This window comes from Cottoperca gobio, chromosome 7 (genome assembly GCF_900634415.1).
Source record: "Cottoperca gobio chromosome 7, fCotGob3.1, whole genome shotgun sequence".
Lineage (NCBI taxonomy): Eukaryota > Metazoa > Chordata > Actinopteri > Perciformes > Bovichtidae > Cottoperca > Cottoperca gobio.
In genome coordinates this window covers 11824063-11840323 of record NC_041361.1, presented here as the reverse complement: position 1 = coordinate 11840323, position 16261 = coordinate 11824063, and the positions used below count along the sequence as shown (strand labels likewise).

The 16261-nt window shown below is 40.1% G+C and overlaps 1 protein-coding gene across 4 annotated transcripts; it reads left to right on the top strand.

Annotated features, from left to right (window-relative positions):
- The first annotated feature begins 594 nt into the window (after positions 1–594).
- Positions 595–16229, top strand: ahcyl1 (adenosylhomocysteinase-like 1). 4 transcript variants are annotated; one of them, XM_029435114.1, is made up of 18 exons: positions 595–946; positions 1039–1254; positions 8664–8778; positions 9470–9613; positions 10178–10278; positions 10378–10480; positions 10920–11014; positions 11142–11248; positions 12178–12294; positions 12404–12467; positions 12605–12693; positions 12839–12909; positions 13185–13279; positions 13987–14085; positions 14348–14416; positions 14573–14651; positions 15247–15367; positions 15467–16229. In XM_029435114.1, exons 2-18 carry the CDS (start codon positions 1063–1065, stop codon positions 15471–15473), a joined length of 1668 nt encoding a protein of 555 aa, XP_029290974.1. In that variant the 5' UTR covers positions 595–946; positions 1039–1062; the 3' UTR covers positions 15474–16229. The 4 variants fall into 4 exon arrangements, with proteins under 4 accessions (XP_029290974.1, XP_029290975.1, XP_029290973.1 ...); XM_029435113.1 differs by having other exon boundaries at positions 596–1254; XM_029435116.1 differs by lacking the exons at positions 595–946; positions 1039–1254 and adding an exon at positions 5439–5622.
- Positions 16230–16261: the final 32 nt, after the last annotated feature.

Genomic DNA, 16261 nt, shown 5'->3' with positions numbered 1-16261 from the left:
CAGTACAAAAGTAAACAACCAGAATATATCTTCAGCACAAACTAAGTTATCTAAACAAAGGAAGAACTTTATACAAAAAGCATCTAGTTTACATACTAGCCTGTGTTTATCTGTCTGCAATAATACGTTTAAACATAGATGGATGGTTTACGAAAGAAATTTGGCAGCAAGGGGCTTCTTTCTATTCTCAACAACGGTTGTGTGTTTACATTCAAACAAAACATGATATTTATTCCCCAGACAGTTGTCATTACGTTCATAACCTTTCCAGACCTTTTGTATCGTCAAAAAGTATTCTGAGCAATTAAGTTATAATACATTATACAAATTTGTATTTTAAATAGTGATAAAAAAAATAAAAAACGTAATATAACTGGAACGTAATTCATTTTATTTATTTATTTTCCGATATTAGACAAAAATAGTATGTTCTTTTCCCTGAGCTACCTCCCAGGTTAGACTAGGTCCGAGCAAGCTCCGCCAATCAGACGCTGTAGATAATAGACGTTGGTACCACAGCCAGCCAATCATAGTGAAGGAGGCGGGACTTGTACTCAGCCTCCTATGCTTAACCCAGGGCCATTGAAAAACTGCAGCTATTGAAACAGAACATCTAGGTTACACATGCATCGACTCACAAGTAGTAACGAGTACATGTAATGTAATTAACACAAGATAGCGCTACTCTTTATATGAGAAATGAGCCTCAAATGTTACTTCTCCATTTCCCTCCGCCTACACACTGCCTTCTTGTTCAGGTGACAGCTTCAACAAACCGCCCCCTCCTCCCGGAGATGTTGCTGTCTGTGGATGACAGCAGACCTGGAGGACCGAAACAAGTGTCTGCGCCGCTCTTTTAGAAAGTAGAGAAGATAGAGAACAGGTCAATCTCTCTTTAAAGTAGGCTAATTATTGCTCTAGGTCTAGTGGAAGTGCTTCAGCGACGGTTCGTTCATTTGAAACCACGAAGCTTAAGTAAGAGAGCAAGAAGACGACGGACTAAGCTAACGCTAACTCAATTCCTTTCTCCGGTAACAGTCTCTACGTCTCCTGGATGCAACAATGACCGACTCGGTTGTGGACAGCAAGGCGGAGGTGAAACAAGCCACGAAATATGTCAAAGAGACCGAAAACGTTGCCGAAAAATATTCAGCAATGACTGTCAGCAAGAACAGCAGTGATGTGAATATGAACGTCGGGGAAATGCCTTCCGCAGCGTTCACCGCAGTCCCCACTCTGAAATCCGTCAAGAAGGTAAGAAACGTGATGCTCGCCATCACTCACTGCCACCGGGCACATAGACCCAGGGTACAGGAGGGACTGTAGGCAGGCACATGCGAGGAGCTACGCGTTTTACTGCAGTGAAGTACTACTGTACATCAAGGCCAGGAAATGTACTGTGTGCTGAGTTATGCTTTCATAAGGCACCAGAGAGACACAGAGAGGTTGCATGTGATGCTGCACACTGAGGGATCCCTCCATCCCAAGCCAAGCTGCCAAGTGAAACATTTAACATTTATATTCGTCCATTCGACTCATGAATCTGAGAAGTTGAGTCACAAAGATGACTGTTTTACACGCGTCTAATCCTTTCTTTTTGTATGTCATTACTGAGGTTACACCATGTAATTTCATAGGAGCTTTCATCAAGACTGGATTATTATTAAAACATATTCCTTCCTGTTTACTTAGATTACAATGATCATCATGCTAACATCCTGTAGGCAGGAAACAACTAAAAGCCAAGTTGAGCTCTTAAACCTCTGATCCAAGGCCTCTGCAAAGTGAAGTATTACATGGCCTAACTTACCTAAGCTTAGACAGCGGGTCTGCACGATACATATGAGGTATTTAATGAGGTGTTGGCTTTGCCTTTTGAAAAGATTCAAACCGCCATTGCAGTCACAGAGCTTTGAATTTTTTGAAGGTGTAGTAAGGTCATGGAAATTAAATTTGCCAAACATAATCAGGCCTAAACCTAGTGAACTCGTCCTTGTGTTACATCATCATTATCAGTGATAAGAAAAGCATGATTTAAATGTTTTAGCAGCACAAAGTGCACCTATGAGAAAAGGCCTTGAATTTCTTGGCTGTTACATAACGGCACAGAACAATCATGAGAGTGAAAGACTCCCTTGAGGTGGATGCTCGTATCATAACAGATCCACCACGGTTTGTAACAGCTGGCAGCAGGCCGTGGACAAACACGGAACAGACAGAGGACTGAACGCTTCTTTTTACTCAGACTTTATATTCTCAAGTTTGCTAACCCAATTGTGGAGCATTTTTCTCTCCTTCAAGGTGACCTTTAACTTGTGCCACCTGTCCTCCTTACTGGTGCACTTTGTGTTTGACACAACCGATCTGATAAAGCGCACAGCATCAAGAGGTGAAGTGACCACTCCTGCAGGTGAGATCTAAAAGTTACATTAATGTGTCATGAAGCCAAATACTGAATTTCATGAGGCTGGTATCAAGAATGCAGTAATTGTAAACATAGCAATGCATTTGGTACAGCCTCAGTGGAAATAAAATTAAAATAAATATCTATAAAATGAAAAAGAAACACAAATGAATTTGAAAAAATCTGGATATTTGCTGACATATATGCCAGTATACTTACCAATATTTATATATAATACAGGCCATAATGATTTCATTGCCTTATTACACAGTTTGGGATGTTGGGACATCTTTGTACTTCTGTATGTTGCCTTAATATAGTGATCATCATGCCTCTTTTAAACACATTGCTAATTGTGTTCAGATTAATGTGACTCGTTGGACTTATTAGTTGTGAGTAACAAAAGCGGTTGTTTGAATTATTTGTATATAAATCGGTCACAAGCATTGCAGAATTAGAAAATGTGGTAAGTGGATAAATCTCACAATGACATGTACCCCGCACAGGAAAACTGCAGTGGCAGAGGAAGTCGATTAATCACAAGCAAACCAGCACTATTGTAACCAAGACAGTCCTTTTTAAGTATAATTCTTAGTAACAAACAATGGGGCCTGCAAATGAGCCAATAAACACAGTCTTAAAAATCACTATAGATTACTATATCTCAAACAGTCTTAACAAAAACTACAAAATGTGAGCTTCACCAAACTGGCTTTTACTAGTAAGATGTGCCATTAATTGTTACAAGTCAGTAGTGTTTATAGATAAGATATGAAAACTATATTTTACATTATATTACATGAAATGGACGTTTTTAACGTGTAATACAGACAGTTAGAACATGTACATAAAATAGAGTACGGAGCAGCTAAAAAACACAAGATAGATTATTCAAAATCATGTCTTGTGAAGCTGTCTTTGTGATTTGATTGCATCAAAGTAGAAATATGTCGACAAAAATGGACAAAATAATCGGCATAATAAAAAATATCTATTTTCCCAGCAGCGGGGCTCACAGACTTCAGAATATTAGCTCAGACCCCCGTCTGAAGAGGCAATAATGTGTGGACTGCGAGTCGCCTCAGGGAGCCTGATTGAAAACATATTGAATGGTAGGAATGTGCTCTCCGCTTGTGAAAACAAAGCAATGTGTTATGAATAAATGTGAGAGCCCGGTGTCAAACAGAGCCACCTGTTAGCATGGAAAAAATGAATGAGTAAAACAAATACTGCAAATGATTGGGAAACAAGATAAGACTAATTAAAGCCCCAGCAAATATCACACATGGAAAAAGAAGAGTTGGATGTCTGTGGAAGTTAGGAGGCTGTTGTTTGTCACATAATCTACTGAGAGGTGCCACGAACAAAAACAATCAATGCTGAAATGAGTGAGTGTGAGTGGGCGAATCAAAGAACACCACTACTCTTCCTCCTCTCTCTCTGAATCCATCCAGCAGTTACACAATACGCCCCCCTGGGATCAGGACTCACTCACTGTGAATGTGTTCATGCATCATCATCATCACTTTTATCTGATCCCTGAGGGCTGTTTTACATAGATTCTCAAAAAAATGTTCCTGCCTTATTTTCCCTATCTCATCTTGTTTGTCTGCCAACATTATGTCAGAGTTTCGAGAAGGTCAAATGCAGATTTGCTTTCCCCCCGGCAGGTTTAAACAAGGTGTGGAAATTTACAGTACATATAAAAAAAAAAGAAAAAAAGAAATGGACTTACCTCAGTCTCAGACCTTTTAGATTAAAAACTAACTCAGAGAATAATTCCAACGTAAAGCCTACAGTATGTTTACACTGTGGGGCTTTAGGTCCATCTAGCTATAAAGCAAAAAAGAACATTGACAACGTTCATAGTCCACACAAGTAAAGTACTGTAGGATCCCATATTAACATTGAGGGAAAAGTCACCATAAGCTGAGAAATATAACACATCCATACTGAGTAGTTTCATAATCCTTTCCCCCTGTGTTCTCAGCCTTTTTAGTATTTAAAAAAGAACTGCAGTGTTTGTTATCAATATTCTGGCTTCTCATTTTACAATTTTAGGAACGAAATTATGTTGATATTGTATATGGTTTATTATGAAATATGGTTGTGGTTTATCTTGATATACTGTACATATTCATTGAAGATGTAGGATAATTAGTAGAAGTTATAGTTTCTGCTAAAGGTCACATAGTTCTGGAGGAAGGATTAGTATGGCTGTATGTTTTTTTTCACAACACTGTAATCCGTCATGCATGCATTGATCTAAACAGGCGCCTTTGCAGTCCAAAGGAAGAGCTACACCAGTCTGATGAACTTCAATGCCTTACTGTCTGTACACCATTTGCACTAAATAAGATCTTAGCAAAAATACTGCAGGCCATCTGTCTTAGACTTGTTGAACGTGACCACTGAGCAGTCAGTATATAAAGATTTACAGTATGTGGATTAGACTGTATGTCTTCTCAGTTAGATGGCGCTGTAGAGCACAAGTGGTGTCTGGCTAAGTAGTTAATGTCACCTTATGCCAGGCCCACATTGAACCCTTTACACCACCGGCTGACAGTCACACTACAGCTTAAGTCTGTGACCTGGCCGTTTATCTAAGAGAGAAAGGGTATTTTTAGCTTTAGGATGGGACTGCATGGGCCGCTTATTGATGCAGCAGGAGGCTAATGGAAACAGGGTTTAATTCCTCCAGTCAATCCCATTTCATTTAGGAGTACAGCCTGAAAGTAAAAGCTGCAGCAGGTTTTTATTTTATTTATAATTTTTTGATATTTTCTGTTTCTTTCCTGTTTGTGTACAAGAACATATATGAATCTTCTGACATTTGCTCTCTAAGCACAAAAAAACATAAAATACAACCTACTGACTTTAGCAGCTGGTTGTCAAGGGTAGAACTAGAGGGAGAGAGGGGGAGAGAGGGAGGGGGAGAGAGAGGGAGGGGAGAGAGAGGGAGAGACATAGAGTGGGAATCAACCTCCCCTCTCTGTCTCTCTCTGTCTCTCTCTCTCTCTCTCTCCAGGTTGGCCATTAGAAATCACAGTGATAGGTAGGAACCTCCCCCCGGCTCTGCCTGGGAGTGTTCAGGGATAATAGCATCAGGGACACCTAGTACCATCACACAGAGGACACACAGGCACAGGGAAATAGGCTGGAAAACGGGAGAGTGATTGGCAGCCATGGCACATAAACATGGGCACGGGAGAGAAAGGGTGAGTCGCTACTAATGCATCACCGGGATCTCATCAAGCACACTTATACTTATAGATAGTGCATATCCCAAACACAGATGTGCCAGAGTTACTTGTGTCATGTCATAAGTTTTCTTATTTTTGCAGTTATTTAGCATGATTCTTTATCTCATGCAATAATGCTGACCACACAGTAGTGTTATCTCAAGTGCTTCTCATCACAATGTTCAGATGTAGAAGTTCAATCTTCTCCTCAAAAGGCTGAGGTCATTGATAGAACTCATCTCTGGTTTAGTTTACTGTGCAAGAGTAGAAGATACAGAATGATGTCTTAATCATTAATCAGATTCACCTCTTCTTTTCCTTAATCATGTAACCACAAGAGAAGTAGTGTCTGTTTTTGATGTCTATGAATTTGGTTGGGGCGGGGGGGTATTCAAGAGACTGTGCAAAAACTGATGCAAAGCAAACAAAAAAACTATTTTGCAAGTGGATGAGACAGAGCACACTCTCAATTGTGAAAACAGAGACATGCAGAGATCTCCTCAGTTCACACCGTCTCACAAGCTTCTTGAGTTTCGTTATACTGACACAGTTGATGTTGGAGGTGTCGTTGCTCATGGAAAGAGGGATTGTGAGGTATAAACACTCAGTGAATGAAGTCACTACTGTTTTAGCCATTTCTGCTACAGTTACTTTCATTTTATGTGAGAAACCATGATTTTGCCTTTATATTTTGACTCGTATAAGGCAGAAGTAGTATGGTCGCGTTAACCTATTATCCTTAAGGATCACAAGTGATGTTTATGCTTATGTCATGCATGCTAGTTTCACCCAGCTGTGAGTTTACAATCCTCTCAATATTATGTTTGACAGTGCAAATCATTTCTCAACATTTAGTATGGCTTCAATGTCATTACTCTTTAAGGTCATAATCATTAACACTAGGCTTCACCTGTAAGACATGGCTGTGGGCTGATGGCCATATAATCTGTGCAGTGCACATCCCACTCAAACGTTACCCAACTCACTGTTGTTAGTCTGGCATTTGTGTGTTCCCGGATTTATCATCTGTGTGTTGTGTCAACTCTGCTGGCCTGCACGTTAGTTTGTAGTCCAAACACATTCTATGCACATTTAAAATAAGAGAACAAGGAAATCCCACCACAATGATTGAAGATATTTAAATGGATTATCACTGAGACAAAGTGGGTGTTGAAGGAAGAGAACAACGCAATAAAAAATATGTTTGAGTAGGAGTGCTTCTTGGACTCAAACAGAGTTTGTTTGAGGTGCTCTTTGGATAAGGATACATGTAGATAAAAAGATCACAAGGACATTCCGTGGCATTTTCTTTTTTTAACAATTAACTATGGCGTTATTGTATTTGCATGACATTGGTATAACAGGAAGTACAAGTAGAAGTTTAAGGATGGCTCAGGAAATGGACTATAACTCTGCGCTGTAACACTACCATTAAAAAAACATTTAAGTCAAATGATCAGGAATTAGAAAGTCTAAGCTAAAGGAAAACCTTTGAACGGATTTGAACATCCTCCACTCATAAAAGCACATGAAGTATAATCAATACATCAATATAAAAACATTCATATTCTGAAAACTTTCTACAAGACATTGTCACTCAACAGCAATGACAAGGAAGGAATACAGGAAGAACTGACAATGTGTGTTGAAAGTCCACCCCTCTTCATTGCATGACATTATACAGTGTTGTGAGAAACACAAAGCTTAAGCTTGGATTCGATCCAACACACTTGCCACCAAGAAACCTGTTGGATTTCTTGGAAGAGAAAGATCTGTGCAACACCTAACTAGGCTTTAAGCCAAGGTAACATCGTTTATCAAATGTATTTTACGCATGATAATGTTGCTAAACGTGCAGTAGTGGAGGTGTTTCCGGCAGCGGTCAGAAGTGCATCAGTGTTCGCCAGATCTCACATTGAGTTTTGGAACAGATCAATGAAATTCAAAGCCAGGCACGGGGTCTGAACCTAAAGAACATTTATGAGGTTCACATCTGAAACTCACCTGCAGACTTCCTTTTTAAATAAAATGCTGAGTAACTCCTCTACCTGTGACCCTGTCTCATTCTTACTGGCCTATTTATTTACAGTGCCAGGTGTAAGCTAAATAGAAGCTACAGCCCAGCTGCGCTTCTACGTATGTGAAAATAAAGTATTTCTGCATTTAGTTTGGGATTGTTTCTGACTACTCTACACTTGTAAATATTGTCAGGATCATTGTAGTTCCTCACTGTCCTAAGTGACCCAGTTTACTAAAAGACCCGAGGGTCAGGTCTCCCTACGCTTTCTAATGTTGACAGCTGACTGTCTGCTATTGTAGCCGGACTGTTACAGTTTCAGGGTATTACAATGACACTTAGTGGATTTGTTAGATCCTTATGTCTAATTGTAGCCTGCCAAACCTTAAATAGAGCCAAATCCACATGAAGCGCTGGTTTTTATCTAACAGTTGAATGATAAGATCTTTACATTTATTAACTTCTGTGTACAGTAACCCCACAGACTGGAGAATTGAGACTTTTATCTTCTGTTAAGGGCTAGAATATAGCTGAGATAGCTGTGTGCTGATTCACTTTATGTGTTTCCAGCTCTTTGATCTTGGGCCCTTTTGAAGGGTTGGGTTGACACGATGAACCACACCAACAACTGAGGCCTGTGCTTTTGAACAAAGCAGGAGGGAGCATCTAAAAATAGGCATCAGCTCCCTTCCAAATCCACCTGTGATTTACTGTAACAAACTCGGGTGATTTACCTTTGAAAGGACCGTTTCAGTGGCTGAAACAGCAAAATGAGGCCAAATATAAAGTGAAAGAACAAACAAATGACCTAAAGCGTAAACCTGAGAGTGTTCACTGTTTGTGTGATGATGATGATGATGATGAATGTACTTTTTTCTCCTCTCTTTTCCTTGCTCCCCTGATGTCATTGTTGACAGAATAAAAGTCCGAACGCTAAGTCAGTAATATCTGGATTTCGCTTGCCTTTTATGCTTACGTTGTGCACCATGTTGCTCTCCAGATCCAGTTTGCAAACACTGAGGACAAACAAGAGTTCAGCAAGTTCCCCACCAAGGCAGGCCGCCGCTCCCTCTCTCGGTCCATTTCGCAGTCCTCCACAGACAGCTACAGCTCAGGTACTGCACACCTGAATGTGTCCTCACATTTCCATGAGATGTTTCACAGACTGACCGTGATTGTGAACAATTGCTGTTAAGATTAAAGATCTTTGTAAGACCTCTACTCGCATAAGTACATTATGGTAATAGTTTGTTTTGTTCATTTGAAAAACTGACTGATCTCCTATTTTTTATTCTATTCCCATAAAAATAAAACATTTCATAAAAGCACATATACAGACACAAGTAGACCAATAAATTGATCAGGCCAATATACATATGTTTATCTAAGAAAAGATTGCCGTACATAGATGTTCAAACGTGGTTTCATTTAATTTAGGAACAGTATTGATTTTCCAACTGTGAAATATATATTTCTTAGTTTGTACCTTGGTCTCAATTCTTAAAAAAACAAAACTGATTTAAGGTATTATATTATTTGTGTTCATCTTTAAAATAAATTACTATCGTTCAACATATTGACTTCATCAGATATTTGAAACTCCCAAAAATCAATATCGGTAAGGTCAAAACTTCATTTTTTGGTCTGGCTAAACACATACAGTAAATACACACACACACACACACACACAGGAAACAGACATGCAAGCTCCACCCGGCACACAATGGATTTGAAGTATATATTTCATAATTGGCTCTTTTGAATGCTTTTCCGCAAAAGTGACCTTTTGTGTTTTCTATTTCACAGCTGCGTCCTACACCGACAGCTCCGATGATGAAACCTCCCCCCGGGACAAAGCCCAGGTCAACACCCACGGCAGCAGTGACTTCTGTGTGAAGAACATCAAGCAGGCCGAATTCGGCCGCCGTGAAATTGAAATTGCAGAACAAGGTATATGTGACTGTACGGGCACACCGGTGTTTCAAAGATTATCAATTTTTTGCTACTTTGTTCCCAGATACGTATCACATGGCATATGTTTTGCTGCTTCGACACTATTTGATAACGCACCTCTCCTCCTGATTTCAAATGTATAACCCAAGGCCGGGGCGGTGTCAATATTATTCTGGAAACATGATCGCAGCTCTTTCCCTCAGCTATATTCGGCTCTTCTTACCTATTTTCTTCTTTAACCTCTTCTCCCATCTCAGGTGTTTTTGTCTTTTTGTTTACTCCCAGGCTGCAAATCTGTCTTCTGGCTGTTTCATTAGTGATACGTAGGCGTGCATGCTTGACTAGTGTTCTTCAGGCTTAAAGCCGGTGCGGCAACAGCTGTTGCTGACATTGTTGTTTAATCAGTCTCCATTTTATAGCCATTTACTGCACATCCACCTTGTAGAAAGGGATTATTCTTGTCTTCAAAATGTCCCATCATTCTTCTCTCTCCCAAAACAAAACCTGACTTTTACGTCCTTTCAGCTTCCACTAACTTATGCTCAATCTGTTCCTCCCCAGACATGTCTGCCCTGATCTCCTTGAGGAAGCGAGCCCAGGGGGAGAAGCCACTGGCTGGGGCGAAGATAGTAGGCTGTACCCATATCACTGCTCAGACCGCAGTACGTCCTCTCATTGTGTTTGCTGTGATTATTCTGTCCTTCTCTTCTTTACCTCTGCTACCTGTTCATGTATCTGTTGTATCCGTTGTTCCCTCGTAGGTCCTGATCGAGACTCTGGTAGCCCTCGGGGCTCAGTGTCGCTGGACTGCCTGCAACATCTACTCCACTCAGAATGAGGTGGCCGCTGCTCTCGCTGAAACAGGTAAGATTCTGAGTTTATTAGCGTTCATGCTCACAGTTAACAACTGAATAGAAGCAGAATTTACATCAATAATAAATATTAGAAATACATCTTTACATTTAAACTAATGGGTGTCTACAATACATTAAAATGTGTTGATGCATTTATTTTTTATTTTGTGTGACGAACCCTACTGCTTGAAAAGCAACCCATCTGTGCATGTGCGTCACTGTGTAATGCTCCGTTTAATGGACCTGTCGCTCATGCAGCTGGCCAGTCCTCCTCTACTCTGTCTGTCTTTGCCATTAGGTGTGTGTGTGTGTGTGTGTGTGTGTGTGTGTGTGTGTGTGTGTGTGTGTGTGTGTGTGTGTGTGTGTGTGTGTGTGTGTGTGTGTGTGTGTGTGTGTGGTGTGTGTGTGTGTGTGTGTGTGTGTGTGTGTGTGTGTTGTTGTTCCTACAGGGGTACCTGTGTTTGCGTGGAAGGGTGAGTCAGAGGACGACTTCTGGTGGTGCATCGATCGCTGTGTCAATACGGAGGGCTGGCAGGCTAATATGGTATCACTCTGGCAATCCCAAGTCAAATTTAACACCAAATCTGAGATGTTTGGGCTCTACTGTGGTGTTATAGACTGCAGTGGTTATCATTCATGATGTTAACTGTTAACGTGGTGTTTTTTCTTAGATCTTGGATGATGGCGGAGACTTAACCCACTGGGTGTACAAGAAGTATCCCAGCGTCTTCAAGAAGGTCCGGGGCATCGTGGAGGAGAGTGTCACCGGAGTGCACAGGTGGGATGGGGCTTAGATTTTATGAGCTTGGGGATTTTAAAACATATTTTTGTACACCGTGTGTTTGTTTGGATGGTGGCCAAAGCTATGACTGTTGCCAATACTGGCCGGAAATATTAGAATAATCTTTATTAATCTTTTAACCAGTCAAGCACAACATTGACGTATCTGTGGCACAGCATATGGCCGGCCCACAAACCCTGGGAGTTATTTTATGGTCATTTTGTTTCCAAATAACACTGAACTAAAGAAGGTGTACAAAACAATGTAAACACTTCATAAATAAGGATGTGAGATTTAGAGTAACTGTTTATTATTATTATTATTATTATTATTATTATTATTATTATTATTATTATTATTATTAGGTTTCATGCCACTTCTCTTCATGCAACTCTTTCATAATGTATGTGTTAGTTCAACACCGTTCCACTCACTATATAATATCATTTAGCTTTTTTAAGTGATGTACTTTGGGCACAGATGATTTGGCCTTGTTGAAGTTCTAATGACCAGACTGCTTTTATAGCTAATAAACTAAGATATTCAAACTAATTAGACCAACTTCTAAAACCCTTTTCCGTGAGGCCTTCACATTATTTGGATCTGAGCTGGAAGCAAACCAAGCATCCTGATGAATGATACATACTGTGTCAGCACAAACAGCATCAAAAGCAGTTATACAAGTCACAGTGGTATTAATACACCCTGACACTGTAGATTGCTAAGGTCACTGGCCTGACTTGACTGCAGCCTATTTGAGAAACACGACGGAGCTGGACTGCAAGACACAGCAGCTGTGCATGTACGACTCTCCATGGAATCAATTAGGCGCTCTGGAAAGCAAACGTTCACACAGGACTGCAGCTCAGTTTGTGTGTGGATATGTGCATTTGTGCCTGAACATGTTTCCTCGTGTGTCCTGTCAGATTGTACCAGTTGTCTAAGGCCGGAAAGCTGTGTGTCCCTGCCATGAATGTGAACGACTCCGTCACCAAGCAGAAATTTGACAACCTGTACTGCTGCCGTGAATCTATCCTGGATGGGTGAGGAGAATGAAATCATCCAGAAAGCCAGCTGTTGTTTGCATTTGTTTTTCTTTCGTGTTCGAGTTGTACAGATGAATTAAAGTGTGTGTCATTTTGTCTCTGCCAGCTTGAAGAGGACCACAGATATAATGTTTGGAGGCAAACAAGTTGTTGTGTGTGGTTATGGAGAGGTGAATCATTCTTTGATTTTAAATATAAAACATTTCTTTCTTTTTTAATGGAATGACTGAATGTTCACTGGTGTAGCGGCGCGTTTTGCTTGTATTGTAGATTTCTGTTTACAACTAGTGCACTGTCCTGTGTGTAGGTGGGGAAAGGCTGCTGCACTGCTCTAAAGGCCCTTGGAGCCATTGTGTGCATCACAGAGATTGACCCCATCTGTGCCCTGCAGGCATGGTGAGTCACTAACAACACTGCTCCATGTTATGCCCAATTGTCTCTGTTGTGCATCAGATTAGTGGTGTGATTCTATGAAAAATAATGTATGTTTTACCTGTGTTTGTGCTTAAACTAATACATCTCGATGTGTATATCTACACAGTATGGACGGCTTCCGAGTGGTCAAGCTGAGTGAGGTCATCCGGCAGATGGACGTGGTGATAACTTGCACTGGTACTGTGCCCCATGCAGTGACATGCATTACTTCTGCTTTGATAATCACAGTTTTCCAACAAATATCATCTAAATATCGCAGTTCAGGTCTCTTGATCAAAAACAGACTTTACATCTGACGGCTAAAACGCTTTTTGGATCCGTGTCTTTGTCAGATGACCGTGATCATAATTTACTTGTAGCTGTAAATCGTCTGCCAACATGACTTACTCTCACTTGTACTCTCACAGTGACTCTGTTTAAACATCACATTACTGTTGATGTTTTTTTTATAGGCAACAAGAATGTGGTCACCAGGGAACAGCTTGACCGGATGAAGAATGGCTGCATCGTCTGCAATATGGGACACTCCAATACTGAGATTGATGTGGTAATGTGTCTTTTTAGTTTCAGTGTGAGCTTCAATGCAACAAAATAAAATTGCTTATTGATCAAATAATATAACACAGTATAATAAAATCTCTCCCATCTCTTAGTATTTAGTCAAGTCAGTCTATGGTTGATCTTAACACATTCAACACTTATGTACAGCTCCAATTGTTCCCCAAAACAAATCCTGTTCTTTGAGACAAAATATAATTTAGTAGACTGCAAAAATGGCGTCATGTCAAATTCCTGTTTTAAGTCTCTCAGGCTTAAAGTGCCCAATTTAGAGAACCAGAATGTCTCCTTATAAGGAGCAACTTCTCTAAATATCCCCCTCTCTGTGACAAACATGCCTTCTCAGTTCCTCTATATATTTTAGACTGAATGCTACTGGATATTTATTTCCTTTTTTTAAATTGACATATTTTTCCTTTATTTTCTGCTCTGCTTTGTTTGAATTATCTTGATGTTTTTTGGTACATATACTTTTCTTATAAGGACGACAAAATACCATCATTCCACTGGTTTATTGGCTCAGATCACATTGCCGTGTATGTTAATTGTGATGTGTTTTGTCCTCCTTGAATTTGAAAATTGGGATGTGCTACCCTTTCAAAAAACGTGTTGCATAAAATCCTCTCATCCTTGTTCTTGGACATGTATTCTATGTGTCATGCCGTTGTGGGTCTGACCTGTCTTTTATGTGCTCAGGCGAGTCTGCGCAGCCCTGAGCTGACCTGGGAGAGGGTGCGCTCTCAAGTTGACCACATCATCTGGCCCGATGGAAAGAGGGTCGTTCTGCTTGCAGAGGTAAGGTCCCGCTACAGCCCCCTTTACATCTTATATTATATTAATATGCAGATTTCCATGATAACTATGGGTTTTCAAGCATGCAGTGTAAAATCCTGATAATGAAATTCACAATTGAACCGAGGGATAAAGAGGCCTGCAGGTGTCTCACTGTGCCCAGTGTTCACGCAGCAGCTGCATACTTTCATGTTCTCTGTTATTGGACCACTTTATGTGTAAATTGCTACGGTGCCGTTCATATATGTACTTTGTTATTTCTTAGGGCCGCCTCTTAAATTTGAGCTGCTCCACAGTACCTACGTTTGTGTTGTCCATCACTGCTACAACTCAGGTGAGTAGTTTGCTCTCTGTGGAGACCGTCACTGACACTTCAGCTGAAGTACAGTTCCCCCTCTCACGAGCCCACCGTGCTGCTCTGTAGTAACACGTAGTCTCCTGTAACTCAGTGTGAGTCGTACAGACGTTGTGTGCTGTGTGTTGTCTGCAGGCCCTCGCCCTGATTGAGTTGTTCAACGCTCCAGAGGGCCGTTACAAACAGGACGTGTATCTCCTGCCCAAGAAGATGGGTAAGAAAGAAAATTGTTTTGCTTTAGGTTCTTGCGTTATTTTATTTAGTATAAGAATGATCATTTACGGCAGGGGTTGTCAACCTTTTGTAACTTAATGCCCACTTCTGATTTGTTAAAGACATTCAGAGGACCACCTTCCCAAATAAATGAGAAAAAATAAACTGGGCCGTAAAGATGTCTTCTGCTTACCCTCATTCATCACTGTCGGCCATTACGAATCCAAGTTTAATGTATTCAGGGTGATATTTACTCACCATTTTCAACTGGTCATTGAATTTATGCACTTTGAATTCTTGAGAGCATTTTGATAAAGAAATAAAGATAAATCTTTGTATGTTGTAAGTTGTTTTAAAAAAATTTTTTATTTAATCTAACCATTTGGCAGTACCTCCGCAGCCCCCTAGGTGCCGCTCTGAGGCCCACCAGGAGAATAGCTGATATACATGTACATTAGTTTAAAAAGCTGAGGCCAGTTTGCTGCTCATTGTTGCCACCTTGTGACTTTTACACCATCCAGTGAGCGAAAAATGATGTGCACATGAACAAATATCTTTCCAGACCGTGTAGATTCCTGTCTGTCTCTTTCCTACAGATGAGTATGTGGCCAGTTTGCACCTACCAAACTTTGATGCCCACCTGACAGAGCTCTCTGACGAGCAGGCCAAGTACATGGGCCTCAACAAGAACGGCCCCTTCAAACCGAATTATTACAGGTAGGTTTCATTATATACCGAATGTCTTTCACTATCTTTGATTGTCGAGCATCTTCTTTAACACTTTAACACTAATAACACTGTATATTTCATTCACAGGTATTAATGAGTGTCTGATGCTGTGATCCTCAACACACCGTTGTCCTGGGATAAAGATAGATATCTATTTTATTTTCTAAATTGCTACAAAATCGAGGAATTATTTTAATTATGCTGAATGTAACTTATTAATAGCACTTCAGACATAGTGTTAAATATGAAAAATAAGACGTCTAGGAAGCATACGATGTATAACCAACTACCATTTTACATGTCTTGTCACGTGTTTAAAAGAAAAGCCTGCTTGCATGTTTTCATGTGTATGTACTTATTTAGTTGTTATCGCTTCTGTTATTAGATCACAAAGTTGTTGATTTGTTCGCATAGTGCCAAATGATGGCCGTATGAATGGAACAGATACCATGTATGTTTTGTCTGTCGATGACATTAAGATTTTATTAGTACATTCCACGAGCCAAGATTTGGGCTGAGCCAAAACAAACTCTTTATTACTATGTACATTATTATAGAAATGTTTTGTTTTACATGTGTTAAATAATCTCATTGAATGGTATCTGCATACATGTCCTAAAAGGTATAATCCAGTCACCCTTTTTATTACAAGTACAGTGATGAAATATGGCACCTGTTGTTTATTATAAGACACTGTTAAAGGCTGAGTGCTTTTTGAATTCCTGAGTCATAGTGTTGGCATTCAACCCCACATATTACATTCAAACCAACGGGATGTTTTAGGCACTAACAAAGATGTTTTGTTAAAGATAACAGGCTGTATGCATTCCTATAAAGGAAGTAGTGAAAAGGTTGATACTATTATACTACTATTATTATGAA